Here is a 25959-nt window from a genome sequence, read left to right as displayed (position 1 = left end):
TTCTCCCAGATTCTAAGAATTCTTTGATTAGTCGGTTACTACATGACTTTATCGATCTTCAATTCCAAACGTGCGTATACTTTTGTTAGCTTTCCCTACAAATTCTTGTATTTTCTGATAAATCAGAATATATCTGGCGCGCCGGTGAAGTTCCATTATTTCTTTACGTATCTTTTCCATGTATTTCTCTTTCACTTTGTCAGTCTCTCTTCTCAGTTCATCATCAAGCAGAGGAAGTGGTGGATGATGAAGATATTGAAAAGTGAAGTGTTTCAAGCTATAGAAGCCATGCAAAGGAAGGAGGTCTGTAAAGATGATGACATACCAGCAGACTTGCTCAAAGGATTAGGAGACAATGCTATGAAAATACTAATTCATTTATTAACAAGATGTGCCTAAGTGGAGAAAAGAATTTCTTGATGTTACAGTGGTTACATTACCTAAGAAAAAGCAGGCAAAGAAATGCAGTGAATACAGAACCATTATTCCCCACACGGGAAGCGCATACTGAAAAGGCTGCTGGAAAGTAAGATAGAAGAAATGTTGGAGGAAGATCAATCTGGATTCCGGATAGAAAGAGGCACCAAAAATGCTATTCAGTTGATGAGAACGAGCTCTTGACGTAAGGGAAGAATTATATTTGTGCTTCGTCGACTGGTAAAAAGCTTTCGACCAAGTGAATTGAATCAAACATTTGAAAATACTTAAAGAAATCTGAATCAACTGGAGAGACCGACGACTCATTCGCAGTTGGTTTGTACATAGGACAGCCAGTGAAGTTACGCTTGAATAAAGGAGAAACCAATAGTATGGAAATTGAAGAGAAGTCAGAGAAGGATGTAATATGTCACCCCAATTATCAAGAATTTACAATGAATGTTTAATGAAGAAAGCATTAATGGGAATGCGAGATTTCAAGATTGGAGGACAGATCGTTCACATTGTCAGATATGCAGATGATTCGGTTACTGTGGCTAGAACCGAAGAAGAACTAGTCTTAACTAGTAGGCTTCAGGCTTAATATTGGACTAAGGAAGAATCTGGTCAAGTGCAGTATATGAAGTATTGTCCTGTGTAGTGTGGGGCTTGGTCATTACGGAAGTTAAAGAAGTAGTATTTAGAGATCTTCGAAATGTGGTGTTAGAGGAAGATGGAGATGATAAAATGAACTGAGAGAGTAACAGTTAAGATGTTTTAAAACGGGTAGAAGAGAAGAGGACGTTTTTAGCCAGCATCCTTCGTAGGAAGGCCAATTGGATTGGACACATCTTGCAAATAAATTGTTTTCTTCATACCGCCATAGAAGGAAAGCGAGGAGTAGGAATGATTTCAAAAATAGAAGAAAATATTGGGAGTTAAAAGAGGAAGCTGAAAATCGAGAAACGTGGAAGAAACATCGAACCTAAGAAAACAAAATCTCGCAAAACCTACCAACAGGCAGAATACTTAATAAGACGCATTTCTTTCTACTAGTGATGACGTTTCCTTAGTGACACTGACATCCTTTAAGTTGTTTTTGTTTATATCTAGATGTTTTAACAAACCAGAATCTGCGAAATTCTAAACTTCTGCGTGTCGTATATGTTCTTTTAAGACAAGGGTTTCCAAGGTACATAAAAGATGAGTGTTAGTTATTTTCGTTCGTATTATTTTCTCCCGGGAAAAGAACGGGGACTTCAACTAGTATCAGATAAGACAAGAACCTTGCTAGGTATTCACTAGACCGGTGTGAAATTCTGTTGCTGTTCAAAAGGCATTAACATGAAACTTTTTGGAATTAAAATTTCCAACGTTTCTAGCAGTAAACTGGAGATGGCACTTATCCTCACGTCAGAAGAACAGAGTTGCCGCATCATAATCACATGTTTGAACAACTGGTACCCAAGCTTACCATCAATATCATACTCTTCTGTCTGCATACTCGATATCTAAATTTCGAGAAATCAGAGCTGTCGAAGATAAACTACCTGATGATCCATCGAAAATAGTAACCAACAACGGTCTTGCAGTGGTGGTTTTGGTGTGCTTTGCGAAAAATCGCTCTAATATTGCACGATGTGCTTCAGTAGAATGCGATATTGATCAACCTCTTCGTAAAATAGTGAAGGTTCAAACCATCAAAATATGGTTTTGATAGACATATTGAGATTTTAATTAAACCAAGCTGATGGGATTCCGCATTCATACAGCAGAAGGCAGTTTCTGCCTCAGTGGTTGAGATTAACCGAAGTTGCTGCTGGCATGGGAGTGTCAGCAATCTTCAGTGGACAGAACGAACAAAACTTATTGAATTTGAGTTGATTTATTATGTAACGACGTAACAACAACAACAATAATAATAATAATAATAATAATAATAATAATAATAATAATAATAATAATAATAAAAAAAAATAAAGAGGAGAGGGGCTTGAATCTGGTGCAGTTTGCGTGCGAACAAACCATCATGCAAGATCATCCCTTACAGTCTAGGCCGTGCCTACCACTCTATCTCGCCTCCATGAAAGCTGGATTATGGGACGACGCCTCCAGTTTCGGCACGAGTGAAGCTCGTTGAAGGTGTATGCAATATGGGACATCCATATTATCGGACCTCTGTTCATCTGTCACGCAGTTCATTTTTTTTTTAATTTTGTTTTATTCTCAAGTTTTTTTTATAAGTGTATACAGGTAGGCTCTTTGAATATTTTAATAGTGGTGATATGTAATGTGAAATATTTCGTATTAATGTATAGGATAGATGAGCATTTTCTATTAATGTATAGGGTGGATTCAGAAGAAAATGTAATATTTGAATGTTTCGAAAAGAAGAAGTTAATAATAGTAGTAACAATAAATTAAACTGAAGAATTCAACCAACATAGTTTTGGAATAAGGGGTAGAACGTATTCATTTATATTTTTCACTTCTTGTCTTTTGGTCTTAAAAATCAATTATGAAAAGAAAAATAATAACGTTCTTTGATGGTAATACTGAACTGAAGTGTTTGTGTTGCGTACCTGCATCATCCTTTATTGAGTTATATGGTGATCTATTTTCATTGAAATGAACTGGAATTTGAACGATTTGATTGTACTGATTGTGTCTTGAGATCTTATTTAAGTGTTCATTACGTCGTGAAAATTTAATTTAAATATTATTTGAAGCTTAAAATATATAAAACGATAATCATGCCTGTTGTGCTGTATGGTTGCGAAACATGGTCGCTTAAACTGAGGGAAGAAACGTAGACTGAAAGTATTTGAGAACAAGATCCTGAAGTGAATATTCGAACCCAAGAGGAACGGGAATGGGGAATGGTGGAAACATCATAACGAGGAACTGCATAATTTATACCGTTTACCAAACATTGATAGGGCCATCAAGTCTAGGAGGCTCAGGTGGGCAGGTCATATAGCGAGAATTGAAGAAAGTAGGGACGCTTTCAAACTTTTAACTGGAAGGCCAATCGGAAAACGACCATTAGGAAGACCTAGGAGCAGATGGGAGGACAACATTAAGATGATCTCGCAGAAATAGAAATTCAAAGTAGGAACTGGATTCAGTTGGTTAAGGGCAGAAGTCAGTGGAGAGCTTTCGTGAATGCGGCGTTGAACCTCTGGGTTCCATAGGCCATAGAGTGAGTGAGTGAATTAGTTATTTTATATGAAATGGAAATTCATTTTGAAAAAAAGACATTTAACTAGACTTTAAAAAAAACGTATCATTTAAAATTCCAGTTCGTTTCAAATCAAACAGAAGAAGAATTCCCCTTGTATATCAATTGGCTAAGAAATTAAAATGGCGGCGGTACGCAGCATCGTTAATTCTGGTACGATGTTGATGTGGATGCTTGCACATGAAAAAGAAACCAAATAAAAATGTTCTTCCCATTTCTTAAAAGTATATTTTACTTCTTGGTAGATTTCACGTTAAGATTTTCAGTCCATTCACACACTTAAATTTTTCACACAAGATGTTGGAAAATTATTATATATTTTTTTAACCATTCGTTTTAAAGCTTCTTTATCCTCGAGACATGACACCTCTTGGTGAACCCAAATTAAAAATTTAATCGGCCACAGTATTCCAGTAGCTCTGCATGCCAGTGATTTTTAAGGAAAAGTGTTACTGACATGTTGTTTCATTTAATTTTCATTGTTATTTATTCCAGGTCTAGCAATTAATAGCACCAAAGGAGTTCTCCAGTTGGGATTAGAAGTGCAGTTAATACTGCAAGCATTCATAGATTTATTTGACAATGTAGTTGGGGGATATTAAATTAGTGTGTGCGTGTGTTTCTATTCCATTTATGTAAAAATATGTCAGAAAAGTAAGAAGATAATGATATGTACACTTATTTTGTACCTTTCGCTATGGTACACTGTTAAAGAGAAATGATCAGAAGATTTTCCTTATAAAAAAGCCGTTAAGGAGTAGTTATTTAGAGTTCACGGCTTTTTGAAAGTCGTGAGAGGTAGCTCACGGTAATCTGTATCGATCCCTGTTACTAATTTGTTACTTCCTCTGGTGGCAATGGCGAATCTAAAAAGTAAAAGTTAGGGGAGGGGGGGGCAGCACCCAAACTATAATATGTTTATCATGAGTTTACAATATTTCATGGGTCCTGCAAAGTTTCCAACTTTCTGCCGATGGATATTATGGCTAAGTTGGACGTTGACATTGTGAACCTCAGGTATTGTTTTACACATTGCATAACAAGAAAACTGCAACCGAAACTATATCTAATGTTCCAAAAATTTTGCAATAAAGAATAAAAAGCAACAGATATATATATATATATATATATATATATATATATATATATATATATATATATATATATATATGTCATAAGGTCATAAGCTCCGGTCGCAGGGTAGATCCGCCATTGTCTAGTGAACAGGTAAATAGACCGCCAGTTCTCTCTAAAAAGTAGCCTTCAATACGAAGGAGATTCGTCACCGCTAATGTAGGTGGAGAACAGAGACTTGATTAAAGATACGACAGAAGATTAGAACGAAGAACAGTGTGACGAGTAGATATCTTGTTCGAGGAATCACCGGAAAGATCATAAACAGTAACAATCGTAATTAAAGGACATACATAAATTTAAATACTTGCCTAGAAGTAAGAAATGAAAGTGAATTCACCAAGAAAGGAAACAGTAGATTAATTACGAAAAATATGGGTTACAAACTTTTTTTTCGAAGAAATTGTATATATATAAGAAAATTTGAGATACTGATTTTAGTTGAGAGAGTGAATTTATTCACACCATTACCATATTGCAGTTCTTTGGTAATTTTACCTTAGTGTCGGAGAAATCAATATAAATACATAAGACAGGTTTTCGGCTACAATTTCTCATCGATACGATCGATAATCTCACTGTCATCTATAGCATGACCATTATCAAAGTGCAAAGTTTGGTCACCATACTATCTCGAATTAGTTCGACCAAGAAGAACTGTTGCTAACTGCTAATGTATAGAATATTTTTTTTCAGCCACCATTTTTCATAGACATTCATAACTGTCTTGCTATAAAATCTACACCATGATTACATCAGCGTACGAAATTTGATGGTTTTATCCGAGGTAGACTTGGAGAAATCTGTTTACTAAAAACGCAAATTAAATTGATATGGGTTCATCTCAAAAAGGTACGAGAGATAGTTGGTGAAAGGTTTCCCGTACTTTTCCCCCAGGAGCATTATATTATTTTGAGACAATTGTAGCACTACACTTACTTTGTTTTGTGGCACTGTACTCGTACCGTGCAGGTGGTATCAATTTAGTGTATGTGAATGGAAGCTAGAGAAAGTTGTGCTCGACAAACATAGTAAGCTGAGATGTTGGTCGAATGAGGAACTATCCGACATTGGATGGACTGAAGACTTTAATTCGAGGAAAGGGGCCTGGCCTTCTGACAGCAGGAATCATAAAGATACAGAATCCTATACCACAACAGCAATTACGAACCATCAACTAACACAGCTGGGAGTTCTTGAATTACCTACTATATTTGCTGATAGATGCTGTAGGATACATAATTCAAATAAAAACAATCTTGCCTTCTACCTCAATTTTTATGATTTATTCATATGGTTTCCGTGTTTCTGGCACTTTTTTTCGATGACGTCTAAAAACCGCTAAACTGGGCACACTGTTAAGGTTCCTCTGTTTCTGTTGAGCACTCTTGAGAAAACTTGGATAACTTCAATCCTAAAATGATAAATGCATATGAATTTCTACAACCAACATGAAAGTGGATTTACAGTTACATGTATATAGAAATTCATTCCAATTTCAGCGCACCAGATGGACAAAGTTCTTAACTTCATTAGTTAGTCTGGAGCCGCGGTAGCTCAGTGGTAGAGCGTTCACCTCTGGTGCCTGGGGTCCCGGGTTCGATCCCAGCTCCCGCCAAGTGAACTTTGTGGTGGACAAACACCGTGTGCGTGGGTTTTCTCGGGTTCTCCCACTTTCTTCATTCCACCATTTCATTCATTACTCATCATCACCGTCTCCTTTAGCCTAACCGGCATAGCCGTGGGACGTAAATCTCAAAGATTTCATTTTTTTCATTGGTTAGTCTGAACTTCATAGGTTAGTCTGTGCATCTTTTTCGAAGAAGCTGTTGAAGTATTTGAAAGTGATCAACAGCTGTGTGGAATTTTGTCACTGCTTTACTTACAGGAAGGATAAAGATCTAAGACTAGTGATTAACTTACTACCTGTACATCACATGTTTCTCCGAAAAGCTAAAATTTTAGTATAAATTTCGAGGAGTGATGTTATTGTTTTTTAAGAGAGAGAGAGAGAGAGATTTACGGGAAGAAACCTTAACAATGTGTGCAGAGAACACCGAAGCTGTATAATTAAATCACAAAAATTTGAGATACAACGCAAGACTATTCTCTTCCGTACTGTGGTTTCGACTTGGCTCCCAGAAACCATTAAGTCTTCCTTGCTTGAAAGAAGGTACTTAAGAGAATAACGTTCCATGAGTAATAAAAGTATGGAAACTTATATGCACATCTTTTCGTGCCCAGAACGTGGAATTTTACGCGGTGGCGCGGTGATAGAGCTCTTTTCTCTGGCATATGGGGTCCCCGATTCTATCCTAGCTCGCGCGAAGTGGATTTGTGGTGAACAAACACCGTGTGTAGAAGTTTTCTCGGAGTTCTCATGTTTTCTCTTACTTTCGTCATTCTACGATCCTTAGTTTCGGTGAATAATCATGGGACGTTGAACTTTTTTTTTTTAAGGTAAGGAAAAAAAAAATGCTTTACAAACAGATGATACGCAAACTTGTAAAGCGATGGGACAAGTGCATCAATAAATGTTCCTTTCTGTTCGTATCATTATCGTATCCTTGAATAAAGCTTCCTGTAAATGCCAAGCTAGGAATGATTTCTAACATGGAAAGAACAGTGTCTTGAAGATTTTTTCGACACTGGGTTTTGAATAATATTTGATCCAAAAATAGACGAACAGACAGAACTCAAAAATGTACTCGTTGGTGAGCACGGTTTGCAAACAATATGAGTAAAATGGTCGGTATACATAAAATACTAGGGTGTCTACTAATACGGCAAATACTGAAAATGTATTGGAAATTACTGTGTTATACGGGAAGAATATAAAAATTCCCTTTGAGACCTTCAAGATGGCAACCCCATCATCTGGATATAGGTGATGATAGGGCTAACTTGCCAACTACTCAAAAATTTTCCTCTAATGGGATCAGAAAATCAGAAAATTAGAAATGAAACTCAAGGCTGTGTTGCAGTGTGCAAAAGAGGAAGCAGAAACTTTGCAAAAGATATGAACAGCTTGAGGAAAATAGTTATAAATAGTTATGTAACTTTGCTCAATATTTATTAGTTATTTATTTATTATTTTTAGTAAGAAACAATATCTCTTGTTAGTAACTACTTAAGGCGAACATTTCCAAGAAATTCAGGAATATGAAAGATCTCATAGCCCATGGACGTATATTTGTCGGATGGGAACGGTAACTTATAGGACAGGGTGATGATATTCCTTATTCCTCTTCTTTGTAGAACGACCAACCCAATATCGTTAGAACTATTATCAGTCATAACGATTAAAAAAAAAAAAAAAAGTGTCTAGAATTGGTTTGGAACTAATGGTTTCACATATTTTTATTAAAAGTCTCATGTGATTCTTTATCCTAATTTCTGACCAAGCCAATACCAGTACCAACCAAGCCTTTTGAAACATCACACAGAGGAGCTAATGTAATTGGGAGGTTGGGGCAGAATTATCGATAGTAAAAATTAATTGCAAGCTATTTTTCTCAGGCTTTTGATTGTTTTATTATTATTATTATTATTATTATTATTATTATTATTATTATTATTATTATTATTATTATTATTATTATTATTATTATTAATCGTCTCTGGGTTTGGTATGTCTAGAACAGCCTTGATTTTGTCTGGATTTGAAGCTATTTTCCCACTTTGCTTCCGAGACACTTGACAGTTGTTTATAAACCCTTTCCAACTCTAAATTCTGATTTGTGGACTGAACAAGATGGAATGTTTGTTTGCTATTGTTAACACTTTATCTAATATGTCTTAAAACTCAGAAAAAGTTTGTAAAATATAGTCATCTGCATAAGTCAAAATATTAGGACTGGGATAGCTTTGAAATATATATCTCAAAATTTGCTTCAACCATGACTATTTGTGTCTTCGAGACAAAGACCCAAGCTGGAACTGTATATATCAGGCTTTCCAATGCTCCTATATTTCTTATTTTTCCTATATGTTTGCGTCTCTTCCTATAAACTCCTATATTTCCTATATTTTAACGAAACCACCTATATTTTTGTGGCATTGCTACTTACACTTATAAAAATAACATAAGGAAATAAGGTTCGTGTTGTTGAAGGACCTTTTGTCTCCACAATAGAGTGGTTGAATAGAAACTCTTCTGTATTTCATCCTTTCCTGTGTATTGTCTAAAGATTAATTACACCAAACAGTATACAGTTAGCGCAAAAAGTATTCATACACCTACAAAATGGAACAAAAAATAAACTAGTTTCGTCAAATTCTTTAAAAAGTTCTATGGAGTAGTAATTTTAAAGACTTATAAATAATTTATTTAAGTGTATCAATACTTTTTGCACTAACTGTAGGCAAATAAGTGTAGAATATGTTACATATAGTCAATAGTCAAATCTTACCTTAAAAACTCCAGCTGTAGAATGTTTACATTTTAGATTTAATTTACATTTCATTTAGATCTTGAGACGTATACTTGATTTTCTGATGCAGATCCTTTTTACACTTTCTTTATGGTCGTTGCTTAATACTGGTGAGCTACATACGAAAACACTAAGAAACTCGTATAAAAGTTTGCAACGAGATAATTATCCATTTAATTATATTTAGAGTAGAATGTATGTTCATACAACAATTTGTGTAATTTACATTTGATTTTTTTTTATTTATTTCTACGTATTGGATAATTGAAGTGTTCCTTTTTCACAGCTTCATGAAACCTTCTATATTTTTTCGTCGTGATTTCCTATATATATATATATATATATATATATATATATATATATTCATTAGCATTGGAAAGCCTGATATTGGGGTAAAGAAAATCGCGAATAAAAGGTGTCTCTGGACGATCTTATTCAGCCAGTAGCAACTGCAAAATAAATTAAACATGTCAGTTTAAGCAAAACTTCAAAAGTAGGGTGGATTGTATCTCAAATAGTAACGTAAGTTTGTGAATTTGCGTTAATCCATAATAGTTCTTGATTTTCTTTTTCTAAATTCACATTTTCGATTAATTTCACCACTGCAATAAAGAAGTGCCTGTCTTTTGGCAAGATGATATTTAATTTATTCAAATCAATATGTTTGTTTTAATTTTCACAGTGTATATGATGGCGTTAGTTTAATCCAACGGATATTTTTCTTTTGTTGGAAAATAACACTATTACTACAAAACAGTTGATAATTGCTTCTAAACTCTACATCAAATTGACTCTTGCTCTTTATTTTGTGCGGAGATGTAGTAAAAGTATTATTATTTTAAGATTTTCAGTGCTTTAGATCTATCAGTAAGATGGTATTTCCCGCTTTTAACTCGCGCTAGCTTTTTTTTTTTTTACGAAATAGGCTTTCAATTATATAAAGCACCAGTTGTAGCTCCTGTACATAGTCATACGTAAAGTTTGTCATCATTTTAAATACCGTTCATCAATTACTGTTTTTCTTTTTGTCACGGATTAGTTTCTCCCCAAAAGATCTCTATCCATTTGTTCCGCCTCTTCTAATTACTAACAGCATTATTGTATTCTTATTTACTTAAATTAATACTTTTCTGACCAGAGTATATACTTTTTTGTTAAAATTAAAATAGCTCGTAACAGTTTCAATAACTTAATGTTATCTTCATCAGACGTTACTTGGAAGAGAGATCTTCATAACATTATATAGTTCTATAATTCTAATTGTTATATAATTTTGTAATTGTTACATTTTGTAATTTTACATTTTTAATATGAAACGATCAGTTATATTGTTATAAATTACTGTTTCATTTTTTTCTTAAATCATTTTTATTTTCTCTCTTTTCCATTTATTATTATCATTTTAATAAATTATTCTAAATATCAGTTACTTTTGAAGTTTCTCTCTATTCAGTTTTCTGTCCCATTATTTTATTGCTATTGCTTCTCTTAATAATTTCTCACATCCGTGATTTTTATTCTTCAATTTTATTCTAACAATCTATCCTATAATTCATATTAGAAGTCCATTTATCCAGTTCATTAATCTTTTACTACTTTCGTCTTCTTTCTCCTCTGCGCTTGTTTCTATTTTCTTATTGTTCTGTTCTCTCTTTTTTTACACCCTGGACTCCTTCCCAATCTATAACATGACCCGTTTCTTTAACGTTTGTATCTAGCGTTATTCTCTCTTTTAAACCTCACATCATCCTTACGTTGTTTCACTTTTCCCTTGAGCTTTTTTTTTTCTGTTTCTCCAATAAATATATTATTAAAATTTTTCCACTTCACTTCCTATACTATTCCTCCTTCATTTATATCTTTCCTCCTATGTCTCATTTTCTTAACCACTTCCAGAACTCTCCGTCCTCCTTTTCTGTATGTTTTCACACCTCCCTTTCTTAACAAATTCTTCAGTATCTGTCTTTTGTACAATGCTCTCTATCCTGTGTCATTTTCTCCTCTTCCTTTTTCTTTCTTTTCCTTCCTATTCTGCTTTTTTTATCTCCTTTACTATTCCTAGCACTTCCGGATTGATTGTCTGTCCAACCCAGTAAATTTTCTCCACTCTTTCTCGTACTGTTTTTGCGTGGTATCCATGATCTTAACTCGTAAAATACTGTCGTACAAAACATGACCATTCACTCTCTTTTTTTTTTTCGTAATTTTTTATTCAAAGACCAACAGAACGCTTTTTCCTAAATACTTCTTTCACTGTTCCATGTATTTCATGTCCGCACCTCATGTCTTTACTATCTAGAAAACTAACCACCTACTCTTTCTCCTATTATGTTTGTTTAGTTGATTTGAGACCGTTTCTTCAGTAACTATTGATTTTTTACAGCTTTTCTTCTAGCCTTTCTTGTATCATATTTGGTGCATGAGGGACGTCTTCCCAAAAGTAAGTTTACATAGTATATTCGGCAGTAATCATGTATTATGTTGTACATAAATCAATGCACATTGTGTGCTACAGTCAACGCTTTGTTCTTCATCATAGTCGCCAAGACGATAGGCATTTATCTAATCGCGACACGAACTTGTCGATGCCACTTTCTTAAAATGTGGCCCCATAAAGAGTTGACTATAGCACAAAATGTACATTAATTTTATACAACATAATATATGATTATTGCCAAATATGTCTTGTAAACTTACTTTTGGAACACTCCTCGTATATTCCGCACCAACAGTCATATCAGCCACGAACCGTACATACCTTATCCTTGTATTCTTTACAGAAATATTGTCTTACCTTAATTTCTTCTCAGTAGATTAACCTTTTGACAGCGATTTACGAACTTGTTCTCCCCTAGACTATCTGAAAGTTCATAATTTCCTTAAAAAAAAAAAAGTATAACTAATCTCTCTCTATATATATGTAACAATTAGATATAGATTGCTTAATCAAAATTAAGCATTTTTTCTTCCTTTAAAATTTTGCTTGCTGTCAAAAGGTTAAGTAATGTTGCAAGAAGCAACATCCCGTCGATAATTAATTCCGTTTTCAGATTACCGGTGTAAACAAAATGAAAATACGGAGCAGGTGTAAACAAAATGAAAATACGGAGCAGGATAATTGTAAAGTCAAAGTATTAATTTCGGGAGATCACTGTTTATGCCATGTTAATGGAACTGAGAGTAAAAAAATGCACAACTAGACTGTGATTTGAATTCGAGTTTCGGCTTACTGTGCCTATGTGTTAACTACTACGTTTCCGAGTCCACTCCCAGAACAGCCTTACCTTCTTCCAATATTGATGTCATGCTCAATCACTCAGACCACATGGACTGTATAACAACTCCTGTTGTGCTTGAACATTGCTGGGTCCACAATACAGAACATCTCAGACAGTTCAATATATGGTAAATTGGGGAAATAATCGATTTTATATCACAGCCACATTTGGTCTGGAGCACCTACAGTACTTCAAGAATGATAGAAGGTATGGCTGTTCGGTAAGCGGACTGGGTACCGTAGTTGTTAATCCTAGGGAAGAGTAAGCCGGAAATCTGAGTTCGAATCATAGCCCAGTCTTTTTTTTTTTTTTTTTAAAGAAAATTTGCACTTATAGAAAAATTAATGATATAAAAAAATAGTTATTTTCTTAATTTATCAAGTAAATGAAAATAATATTTGTCGAGAAAAACATTTTTTTAAAGAACTAGTGAATGATAGAAGGTTTTTTATCGTCAGATTTTTTTTTAAAACGAGCGCCAGTACTACCGAAGTTCAACGTCAACAGGAAATCGTACTTATAGAACTAATTAATTTCAAAATAAATTGATGAGTGTCTTTAGAACCATTACTTTTAACAGAATCACACATTACTAGTATAAGTGGCATGCGCAAAGGTAGTTGCGAGGTTTAATTCTGCCTCTTAAACAAGGTATTATGGAAAATAAACATTCAATGTATTAAATGTGATTGAGAGCTTAAACTCCCCACTTGCCCCCGTTGATGAATTCTGCGTACACTACTGAGTAGTAGTGTACACACGTTTAGTCGTTCATATCAGTTTAATAAGTAAAGTTAAAGGGATTCTGTTGTTACTTCTTGTAGGACATCGGATATTTCGGGTCATGTTACTTTTTCTTGTCCTTTCACTTCCGACTACAAAAATTAACTTTTTAAAATTCTTACTGCTTTGTGTGGTCATAGTTTAATACAGTAGCTACAATGTTATTTGTTCCAATATTTTCTTCTCGATCATCTTGACATGTAACACTGTTAATAAACAGTTAAAAAGTCTGAAAGTTAAAAGGGACAACCTAGCTGTTTGCAAATCCTGGGGTGAATGAAGTAACACTATTGTAAGAAGTTTTGGTGTAAGAATAGAGGTAAAGTTTTCCTCCTATAGAACATTCAACACGCCTATCAAATTATATTAATCTATTGAGTTTGTAATCTTGGAGAACTTTCGAGAGTTCTTATGAAAACAGCATTTCCAAAATTCGTAGAAAATAATATTTATCAAGAGATTCATTGTGGCATCACTTGTGGACATGTTGAAACTTGCATGATTTTATACAAATATAAATAAAATAAACAAACCAATATACAATTGTTATAAAAATTACAGTTAGCGAAACCGTCACGTAACTGTTATTTTTATAAGAATGGTATATTGCCGTGTCAATATGTATTTCATTTATATATGTATAGAAATGTTATAGGATGAATTGCAGCACAAGGAATGAATTTAGGAAATGGGGTTGAACCATTTTCCACTGATAATAATAAAGTAAAGAAATATTTCAGTGAATATATATATATACACAATTCATTGAAACAGTTGTTTGCTTTATTACTATCATTGGAAAATAGTTCAACCTAATTTCTTCTGCTATAATTTATCCAGAAGAAATGTCGGTTCTTCAAGCTGTATTGAATTTTCTGGTATATTTTTACGTTGTTTCTTTTTTTTCTTTCTATTTTTTTCCCAAAAAACGAAACAAGTAAAAATTTTAACTCGTAATTTTCTTTAGTATTTGCGAAATGCTACTATGGTTTTAAAGTAGCCAGCGTTTTCAAAAAGTTCCTTAATTATTTATTACAAATGTACTTACCACAAACAGAAAGTTATTACCATCTTCAGCACATATTGTTTTACAATAAAAGTAACGTTGTCTGTGGTACTACATCCCGTTGATTATCTTCTACTAAATAACACAACTCTCTTAACTTTTAGTAGTCTCTCGTAGAATTTCCCTCGTATCTATATTCTTCTCTGCATGAGCAGTAACCAGCATCCTGAAGCAGTAATAGCTGAATAATAATAATTCAAATAACGTTGCATCGATGTTTCACTTCTTTCACTTGTTTCATTTCACTCCGGTAATAAACAAGGAAGACTTCGAATCAGTGTTTCTTTCTTCACTGGTTACTGCTGCAGGATGCTTGTTAGTGTTTATGTAGAAGAGTATATAGGTACGAGGGAAATTCTGTGAAAGAGTACCAAAAGTAAAAGAATTGTGTTATTCAGAAGAAGATAATCAACGAGATGCATTTCATAGACAACGTTAGTTCTCTGAAACGATCTGTGTTGAGGAAGGCAATAACTTCCTATCGAGGGTGCTTTTGGGGTAAGTACATTTAAATTAATATTTAATATGCATCCTATTAAATCACGTACCAAGTTCACTGTATTAAATCATGTACCGTAATAATTCGTTAAACTTGCCAGTTTTGTTTCTCTATATAATTTTCCTGTAGACATTTTTGGCAGATTCGGTTGCCTCTTCCGGTAGGTTGGAGTCTCAGTGGAAAATCAACTCATATCACAAATTGAAATGTCATCTTGTACTTTTGTATGTACTCAACTGATTAGGGATGAGGAACAAATCTTAATAAACAGAATTCTTGTTCTCCAAAATTCTTCAAGGGGCAAGTAAAATCTTAAAAACGAAAACTACTGTTCTGTTTATTAAGATTTGTTCCTCATCCCTGTTCAGTTGAGTACATACACAAGTACAAAATGACATATCAGTTTGTGATGTGAGTTGATTTTCCACTGAGACTCCAACCTGTCAAAGAAGGCAAGCCAATCTGCCGAAAATGTCTACAGGAAAATTAAACATCACCATAGATTAGTTTAGTTCCTTTACTTAATAATAATAATAGCTTTGAGATTAGAAGGTCGCAGGAAGTTGTAAGTTTAACTAATTGTTGTTGACATGCGTCAGGTGCTGTTGATAATAGTCAATAGGCGAATTGTTCTATAGTGTGGGCCACCTTTAAAGCATCATTTTTGTTTTATGTATTTTTTTTTTATTTTTATTTTTACTGTATTAAAAATATAAGTAATCGTCTTATTTTGAATCCTCATGTACAGTTGATTAGAAAACTGCAAAAGTTATTCTAGTTAATAATTTTTATAATGATTGTAATCAATTTAGAATTTAGTATTCTCTAACTTGAAAGTACTTTAACTTAAAAGTACCCTTGTCAAATGTAACTGTTCATTGAGAAGTAGGTGTTAATGAGAATTTATTAGGGGGGGGGGGAGAAACATCATATTGAAAATTAAGTAAAAGTTATCACAATAAAGAATGAAAAATCTGTTTTGTAGTATTGTCTATAACAGTCTTAGTAGGGACGGTGAAAATATTTTGTTACGTATCTTGTATATTATGTTGAACGTGACTTTAAGTGCAGGTACTTAAGATAAATAATACAAAATAATGCAGAAGGCTGAATGTTTGCCTTTAAACAAGGTTTTATTCCTGTTATAAAATAGTATCGTCAGCTTCCAACTGTATACATTTGTCTCATTATCTATAATAATTAAAGATTAAAGTTTCCTTTATGTGAAGAAGTACCTAATCACCGAAACGATGGAAAATATTTTTAATTTTCGAATCTTATTTTATGGAATGTTATGATGTTTATAGAATACAGGGAATTCAGGATAGAATGGTGGAGTTCCATAAGTAAATAAAATAACTGTTTACTACCTTACATGAGTGTAACTTGCGTCGTTAAGGAGAGCAGATGTCCAAGCTTGAGATTTGTTAATCGTGGTCCTTTAATATGTATATTTTCGGTCATACGGCGTAACACGACAATCAAATGCGTGTCATGCTCGAGGCTGGTTTTAGGATCTTCAGTGCACATATTAATCGACCACGAAGATCTTGGAGGGACGTAGGTAAATCTGTATTAAAAAGACTAACAAAAAAAAAAAAAAAAAATCCGATGGCTTAGATCTGGCGAATGTGTTGACCAGTACAGAACATAGTTGTTTTCATCTGTAACATGACCAATCTAGTGATAAGGATGAACATGATTAAGGATTACTTGTATGTTTATGTAAAATTGAAAGAGGGAGGAGAGTTCCGAAATGTGGGTAGGCTTCTCTAACTTGACAGGTGCTCTTCCTGATCGCGCAAGCTTGTTGTATGATTGACGTTTTCGTCTCGCGCAGGTTCTTCTTTTTCTTCAAATAAAATAGGATCTCTTTTGGTAGGCGTGAGAAGTTTATTGAAGTTAATAAGAAAAATAGAAGTTACAAGTTCCACAACAAACAACTACAAAATCTCACTGACTGTTCTTTCAGTAAAATTATTAAAGTTCCACTTTAGATAAAGATTGGAAACACTAGATACGACGAAATACAAAAATATATGAATTCGAAGATGTATATATATATTGTTCCAAGATTCTAGTTACATGTAAAGATATATATATATAAAGTACTAAGATACTATTTACTATTTAATTCTCGTCCCTAAGATACAGTAGTCCTAGATACAGACCGCAAAGAGTTTAATAGCAATATCGAAGTGCTTCCCGGAATGTGCCGAGCCTAGTATAGCAACTAGTATATAAAACTATCGTAAGCACAAAGATCAAATCATCACATGAGTTTAGGTCGACACGTGGACGCACGTGGAGACCTATCATACAGACTTTGAAACTGGACTTAGTAATCCATGCTCTCACTGCGTGATGTACACGCGCGTACATTATCATACTTCCTTGAAAAAGAAAACATTACAAAAGAGAGTATTTTGAAAGTACGTACACTATCATCACATATGTGTGACCCTTCAGTGACCCTACATCCTGTTCTTGGCTGGCACATTATCAATAGCTTAAAGAATAAAGATTCGTCTTTTATACAATATTAACATTGACTTCAAAAATAATATAACAACTATAAAATACACTAACTTATAATCGAACCCCGAACCTTTATATACACTATGTACAGTGACATTCCAGGTAAGTACTGCTAAGAGGGGAGGTGCATCGAAGGTGATAAACAAAATAAGAAAAAGAGAAAAAAAAAATAACAGTAAATATATGTTCATACAACACCTCCCTCCTTTTTTGAATTTTCATATCAAATTGCGAATTTGGTTGCGAATTTGGATACTGAAAATTCACAGTCTGATATGAAACATTAAAAAGATTTTTTTTTTTTTTTTTTTACCTTTCCTTACGTAGATTAGGACTTTTCTTAGATGGGACAGCTACCTGTAACTCATCTGTAATCTCAGTAACCTGCTCAGCAATTCTTGACATGACTACAGGCTCAGTGGTATCTTGTTTTTGATTTATTTTGGTAATAATAAAAGGTTTAATGCATATTTGTTTACAACAACTATCATCATCAAAATACCTTTTGAAAAAGCGAAAACATTTACATCGGTAACAACAACAAAATAGTAATATTAGAGCTATCAGAACTGTACCAAAATATGAAAACCAAGAGAGATGAGTTACCTTTTCAGAATGAAGTAGTTTCCATTGTTCATCATCTATTTTCTTTTCTACTTCCTGAATTTTATGGCTTGCTACCTTTAAGTCACTAACCGAATTAATTACATGTTGAATAGGTAGGTTAATTTGCATATCTTCCAGGTATATATGAGAATTTAATCTTTCACAACAATTATCAGTAAGATTTAATTTTGGAGTAAAGTCTTTACCTGTAACATTGGTTTCATACCATGTTTGTGTTTGGAGGATCGCCTTCAAACCATAAGCTTTACAATTATTATCTAGATGAATAATACCTGAATTTGTTAGAATTAAATCATAAGGTTCAAATCCATTACATAATATTGTCATTTTCTCTTCCTGTGGAGCAGCAAAAATCCACTCATTATTATTTAAGGTTACGAATATACAATGATCAATTTGTATCACATGTTTATTACAATCCATGGGAACATAATGCACATATTGTAATAATTTCATTTCACACTCTTGATTTATATGACTAGACAAGATAGGAAACGTTTGTTTACACAAAAACCAATCTTGTTTAAGAATCTTACATTTATTGAACTCAATTTCAGTCATTTTTGCGTAATATTGCTTAATTGAATCAACTAAAAGGTAAGGTTTTTCAGGTTGAATAAAAACAAATTTATTTGTTGTATTCTTTATTTTAGTAGGGAAGGGAGTTAACTTATATACTAGATAACGAATGGAATCTGTCAAAGGGAGACGAATTACATAGGCTAATATTCCATTATTGATAAACACATCTAAATTAATTATTTTCAATAACAAGTAACTATTCCTAGTACTTGTCCCAATTGGTAAAGATAACGCACTATGGAGGTCACTTTGACTAGCCTTCCAATGTTGGATTATTTGATAAGGAGTGATTATGTGAGGCTGTAATACACCTTTCTGTGCATTTAAAATTGCTTGCAAAACAATTTCATACTGATCCTTTAAATCTCTTAAATACCTTTCAACTTTTGCGATATGTTCATTTATTGTATACTTTAAATTTAAATCCAAAAATGCTTCATTTAAATGTCTCTCTCTTTTTGATATCTCTTTACTTATATGCTCTAAACCTTGACTCAAAATATTTTCGTTAGTCTCCACTGTGTGAAGAGTTTTATTAATACCTTGTAGGGTAGATTTAACAATAGTCATCTGCTCTTTACTCAATTTCAAGAAATCTAACTGTTCTTTTTCTAATTTATTGATTTTTTGAGTGTAATAATTGGCATCTTCATCGTCCAAGGTGCCAAATAGAAATTTAGCAAGGTGACCAATACCATCTATTAACCCTCGTTTTCTTCTACTTTCTTGCGAAGAAATTTTTGTTACTTCTTTTATTATTTCCTTAACCTCTTTGATATCAGATACCTTAGTCAAAACTTGATTTACGAACACTGTAGCACAACTTGTTTTATTTGATTTTACCACTGAGTGTCTACACAGGTTTTGTGTCCTATCTACGTAAGTTTCCAAATTACGAAAGCTTATATCTAGCTTACTTAAGTTAACGTAAGAGACCAATTGCCAGTAAGTATTATATAACTGAACCTCTCCTAAAGAGTCATAATAAATACCTGCCGTATTTTCAAATTTCTTTATGCGTGCTCCAAGCTCTAGACTACTACATATAAGAGAAACCAGTAGAATAGCTTTAAGTCCTATCATTTTGAACAATCCTGTAAATATAGAAACGTTATTTTACTTTCCTTACTTTTTTTTTTTTTTTTTTTTTTTTTTACAAGATAACATGAAGAATTTGAGTTACTTAATAATACATCTTTAATCTATTGGCATGCACAGTCATCTCTTGTTTGCCAACCTTTAAGGTACAGTTTACACCTTTTGTTCGAATTATATCGTACGGTCCCCGCCACAGACTGTCAAGTTTCTTTGATCTGCCGCGGCGGACTGACTCATCATATAATAACACTTTATCTCCTTTCTGAAAAATGCATTCGTTTTCGTTTCTATCATAATATTCTTTACTTTTCTCCTTTTTGTCAATGAGGTTTGCTCTAGCTAATCCGTGCATCTCCTGCAATTTGTGTTTCAACTGTTTTACATAATCATCGTAATTGTATACAACTTCAGAGGGTTTTCTTTGTAATACACCTGGTACATTTACAGGTTTCCCGAATAACAGTTCGAAGGGAGTGTATTGAGTGGAACTATGAGGAGTGGTATTATAACAGAAAGTAGCATATGATGCTAATTCATCCCAATTATTCTGATTTTCTGCCACATAACATCGCAAGAAAAATTTTAAAGACTGATGGAATTTTTCTATACCACCATTCGATGCCGGATGGTATGGGGTTGTATGTAGTTTTTCTATTTGTAACAATTTACAAATACGCGTGAAGACATCGCTTAAGAAATTACTTCCGCAATCAGACAATATACTGTGTGGAATGCCAAATTTTAGCACTACATTCTCGACAAAGGCTTTGCTGATTGTATCAGCATCTTGAGAAGGGATGGGAATTGCAATAACAAATTTTGAAAGGTTATCTTGTACAGTCAATAAATATTTGTTTCTGTGTTCTAAAGTTTCTGGGAGAGGCCCGACTAAATCTAAAGAGACCTTTTCAAAAACTGTACTGGGCGTGTCAGTTATTACCATCTTCATTTTTACCTTTTGTTGTGTGTTTCTATTCTTTTGACATATTTCACACCCTTTTATGTAATCTTCAACATCTTCCTTCAGTTTTGGCCATTCTTTAATGTCAATATTATTTAAAGAAAGGTACTTCCTAATCTTTTCATAACACCTATTCATTCCTATATGTCCACCTAGAATTTGAGTATGAAACTCTTCTAAAATTTTGTTTTTCGTTTCTAAGTCTAAAGCTTCAGCTTTTTCTTTCTGTTGTGAATCACAATTTGATACCCTATCTTCTTCTTCAATAACATCTAAAGAATACATTCGTGACAAGGCGTCGGAATTTGTATTTAAGCTTCCTTTCTTATACACAATTTCGTATTGATATTCCTCTAAAAGTATTCTCCATTTCAAAAGTCTAGATGTCGGATTTTGTACTCTAAAAACCCACGTTAGTGGCTTGCAATCTGTGACAAAAGTTACTTTTGTTCCGTAAATGTACGGTCTAAAAACTTTGCTAGCCCACACTAGAGCCGCCAGTTCCCGTTCAGTCGCTGAATACGATCTCTCTGCTTTATTGAAAACTCTACTAGCATACGCAATTGGAAGATCTTTGTTTATTTCACCCTGTGAGAGAATAGCTCCGCAGGCAAATGCCGAAGCATCCGATGTGATTATAAAAGGCTTTTTAAAATCAGGATACTGCAAAATTGGAGGAGTTGTCAATTTCTCTTTAAGCGAATCAAATGCAACTTGTTGTTTGATTCCCCAAGAAAACTGGACCTTTTCTTTTAATAAGGACGTTAAGGGTAAAGCAATTTTACTGTAGTCTTTTAGAAATTTCCTATAATATCCAGTAAGTCCTAGAAATCCCTTAATTTGTTTCTTAGTTTGAGGAACAGGAAAGTTCTGAACTTTCTCCACTAATCTTGGATCTGGTTTTACTCCGTTAGGTGTAATGACATGTCCTAAGTATGTTAATTCTGGCTTTAAAAATTCAGTCTTATCTACACTTAACTGCAGGTTGCTTTTGCGAAATCTTTGCAAAATCTCACGTAATCTACTATTATGCTCTTCTAAAGAACTAGAGAAGACCACTAAATCATCCAGGTAGATGAAACAACTCGTACCTGTCAGCCCTGCTAACACTGTATTCATCAATCTTTGAAAAGTGGCCGGTGCTGTCGCCAGACCGAAAGCAAGTCGCTTGAATTGATAATGATTTTCAGGTGTACTGAATGCAGTTATAGGTCTATCCTTTTCCCTAATATAGCATTGATGGTACCCACTATGGAGATCTAAACTGGAAAAGTAACGCGCATTGGCTAAATTACTCAAAATGTCGTCTATGTTAGGTAACGGAAAGGATGAATGGACACATAGATCATTGACAGATCGATAATCGACTATTAGTCTATATTTCTGTTTTCCTGATGCATCGAGTTTCTTTGGAATAAGGAAAATAGAACTGTTCCAAGGAGAAGTTGACACTTCTATAATGTCTTGCTTTAACAACTCTTCTATTTGTCTATTTAATTCTTCCTTATGACATTCTGGCACTCGGTAATTCTTTTTGTTAACAATTTTGCCTACATGTTTGGGATCAATAATAATTTCATGTTCAAGAACATTTGTAGCAGTTAGTTTGTCTCCTGGTAGAAAGAAAACATCATTGAATTCATCACAAAGTTCAAGTATACTTTCTTTTTCTTTGGGTGGTAAATGACCTAGCCTTAAAAGCTTATGAAGTAATTTTAAACGTTCAGTTAAACTTTCTGAATTTGATTTTTGTGGAACCCTGTCTTTTTCACATTTTTCTTCTAATTTCTCTAACTCTATCGGATCTAAAGTTATATTCTCTACTGAAGAATTCACATTTAACACACTAGCTATGCATTTATTTTCTTTCGCTACTGTCAAACAAGAAGAAAGAAAAACACCAGGTTTAATCTCTCGTTTTTCTACAATTCCAATTCCTGTGCTGTTTGTGGGAACAAAAACTAGCTTCTCGCATCGAGCTGGAATACTATATGTCAACGGTAGTATAAGCTTATCGCTGCCCTTAAGGTCAAGTTTCTGGCAAGCATGTGTTGACAAGGGAGGAGGAGGAGGAGGAGAATGGAATTCTAACAAACAATTTTTTTGTTTCAAAAAATCACGACCAAGAATGTGTCTGCCTTCCGATAAGCATCCTTCAGAAATAACATGAAATTTATGTGAGAATTCTACTCCTTTTATCACTAATGTTAGATAAATAGTACCTAGTGACCTAGTTTTAACATTGTTTAATCCTTTCAATGTCACAGTTTGTGTTGTATCAATATTCTTTCTAAAACTGCATGGAAGTGCATGGATTTGCCAAAGACTTAAATCACTGCCTGTATCTAAGAGAAAAGTTGCATCAGCATGCAATTCTTTAATGAATGCCGTAATAGTACCTTCTTCTTGATTTGTTACTATGCAACCCTTCGTGTTATCTGAGATGCAAACAGGTTGCTCATTTACATCCATTTGCGGTTTCCCTGACCATTACAACTTGAGCACAACTGACTACTGCAGGCTTTTACTTCATTAAAATGCAGAGAACTTTGTTCTTTATCACAAATTCTCTCATTTCCACTAGTATTTACCCTACTAGTATTTCCACTAGTATTTACTTTACTAGCAACATGCAAACAATTGCTATAACCTTCCGTGCCTCGCGCGGCGCTCTCGGAAAAATTACAATTAACCCCTCCTGTGCCTCTCGCGGCGATCTCAGGAGAATTTCCATTAACACATCCTGTGCCTCTCGCGGCGATCTCAGGACAAATTTCACAAACGTGTACCGTTTTCATAAACTGATTAGAAGAATTTCCTCTTTCCTTTCTTTTCTGTAATTTGCATTGAGCTTTGGTGTGACCAGGCTTATGGCATAGGTAACATACTAATTCTTTCTTTTGAGCTTTCTTACTATTTACATTTGGAAAGGGGAGAGAAGTGTGGGAAGTGATCTGTGTTTCTTCTTCTAGAGCGAGTTCGATAATATATCCTAAGGATGTATCATCATCGCTTTTAGATCGTACAATCATCTGAATTCTGTCATTTGTTAGCCCCTGAATAAAACTTGCTTTAGCTAAAATTTCAACAAGTGCTATTGCTCCTGGCAATTTAGATGCATCTATAACACGAGCAACGGCTTCGCGTAATTGACTTTGAAGAGTATCTACTTTACTTGCCCATGATGCAATTGAATCAGATTTGGTTTGTCTAGCACTAAAAAGCTGGCATGCATAAAAATCAATAGTTCGTCTAATGGAATAATTTTCTATTAATATTTGTTTAACAGCTTCCCACGTAGTAGTGGTTTTTCTAACTAACAATTTAGATCTAGCATCCCCAGTTATTTTTGCTTTAACAAATTTCAAAAGGGTACTATGCTTAGCTGGGTCAACCAATTCAAAAGCAGCATCTACATTAGACAGAAATTCTTCTAATGCTTCTCTTTTTCCCGAAAATGGTACCGAAATTAACTTTAGTGCTTCCGAAACACTACAATACTCTACTTCTGTATCAGAAGAATCTGCACTACCAGTGGTAGCCATTGGCAATTAGTACTTACGTTAAACTATACAATTTAAATTTACAAAAATTTTGTTAGCGACAATACCTTTCTTACACCTTCTGTTTTGCCAAGTATTCCCAAGATTAAACGAATGAAATATATTTTAATCCTTCCCTAGAGGAACGGTGAATACTAAAGCCTTCTATCCTAGACTGTTCTTGTCTTGATTTTACGTTATTCACTTCACAAGTAAACAACAACCGCGGTAACCAAAGAACAAATCTTTTCTATCTCCAGGCGTAACACTTTCAAATTTTGGAAGTTCAAACAAGCAATGAAAATTGTAACCCACCTTGAATTTCCTGTGATGGGGGGTGCTGCTGGCGTCGATCCTGGTACTTTCCTGATGTTGGTTTAAAGATGAGGCCTCTGGATTTCCACAAGATCTCGGCTTGGAATGCTGCTCAACTGGGACCAGCCACACTTGAGAATGGTACTGCTTACTGGATCTCTGGAACTGGATGCAATAAAACTGGAACACTGGAACGGTGTATACGCCGAGGTATCCGCTACACCTTGAACAGGCAAGCTTCTTGCACTCACAGTAAAAAAGGTATTCTCGACGAAGTGCGGTCTGTATCTGGACGTAACGATATTTTAAAACGTATCAGCTTCGTGTCGAAGAACGAACTCTGACTACAATGATGAATGTTCAACTTGGTAACTGTGGAACGTGCACTGGAATCGAACTTCGAGTACTTCGGTTGAGATCCCACCGCTGCCACCACTTTATTTTCCTGTTGTATGATTGACGTTTTCGTCTCGCGCAGGTTCTTCTTTTTCTTCAAATAAAATAGGATCTCTTTTGGTAGGCGTGAGAAGTTTATTGAAGTTAATAAGAAAAATAGAAGTTACAAGTTCCACAACAAACAACTACAAAATCTCACTGACTGTTCTTTCAGTAAAATTATTAAAGTTCCACTTTAGATAAAGATTGGAAACACTAGATACGACGAAATACAAAAATATATGAATTCGAAGATGTATATATATATTGTTCCAAGATTCTAGTTACATGTAAAGATATATATATATAAAGTACTAAGATACTATTTACTATTTAATTCTCGTCCCTAAGATACAGTAGTCCTAGATACAGACCGCAAAGAGTTTAATAGCAATATCGAAGTGCTTCCCGGAATGTGCCGAGCCTAGTATAGCAACTAGTATATAAAACTATCGTAAGCACAAAGATCAAATCATCACATGAGTTTAGGTCGACACGTGGACGCACGTGGAGACCTATCATACAGACTTTGAAACTGGACTTAGTAATCCATGCTCTCACTGCGTGATGTACACGCGCGTACATTATCATACTTCCTTGAAAAAGAAAACATTACAAAAGAGAGTATTTTGAAAGTACGTACACTATCATCACATATGTGTGACCCTTCAGTGACCCTACATCCTGTTCTTGGCTGGCACATTATCAATAGCTTAAAGAATAAAGATTCGTCTTTTATACAATATTAACATTGACTTCAAAAATAATATAACAACTATAAAATACACTAACTTATAATCGAACCCCGAACCTTTATATACACTATGTACAGTGACATTCCAGGTAAGTACTGCTAAGAGGGGAGGTGCATCGAAGGTGATAAACAAAATAAGAAAAAGAGAAAAAAAAAATAACAGTAAATATATGTTCATACAACAAGCTACTTCCACGGAAGGTAGAAAACAGACATTATAGTGACTTATGAAGGACCTCACAATACTTTTGTGAAT

At 34.1% G+C, this 25959-nt stretch overlaps 2 protein-coding genes across 2 annotated transcripts in view; one reads left to right on the top strand and one right to left on the bottom strand.

Annotated features, from left to right (window-relative positions):
- LOC145669609 (calcium-responsive transcription factor-like) overlaps nucleotides 1-25959 on the top strand; it is a 126243-nt gene that overhangs the window by 36398 nt on the left and 63886 nt on the right. The gene's annotated exons all lie outside the window — the stretch shown is intronic.
- Nucleotides 16659-25882, bottom strand: LOC145669608 (uncharacterized). Its single transcript, XM_081737834.1, has 2 exons — nucleotides 24515-25882; nucleotides 16659-19692 (listed from the first exon to the last, which is right to left on the bottom strand). Exon 2 carries the CDS (start codon nucleotides 19679-19681, stop codon nucleotides 17699-17701), a length of 1983 nt encoding a protein of 660 aa, XP_081593960.1. The 5' UTR covers nucleotides 19682-19692; nucleotides 24515-25882; the 3' UTR covers nucleotides 16659-17698.

This window comes from Thermobia domestica, chromosome 14 (genome assembly GCF_964235325.1).
Source record: "Thermobia domestica chromosome 14, izTheDome1.hap1.1, whole genome shotgun sequence".
Lineage (NCBI taxonomy): Eukaryota > Metazoa > Arthropoda > Insecta > Zygentoma > Lepismatidae > Thermobia > Thermobia domestica.
The sequence above is the reverse complement of the archived record's forward strand: the minus strand, read 5'-3'. Positions and strand labels throughout refer to the sequence as shown.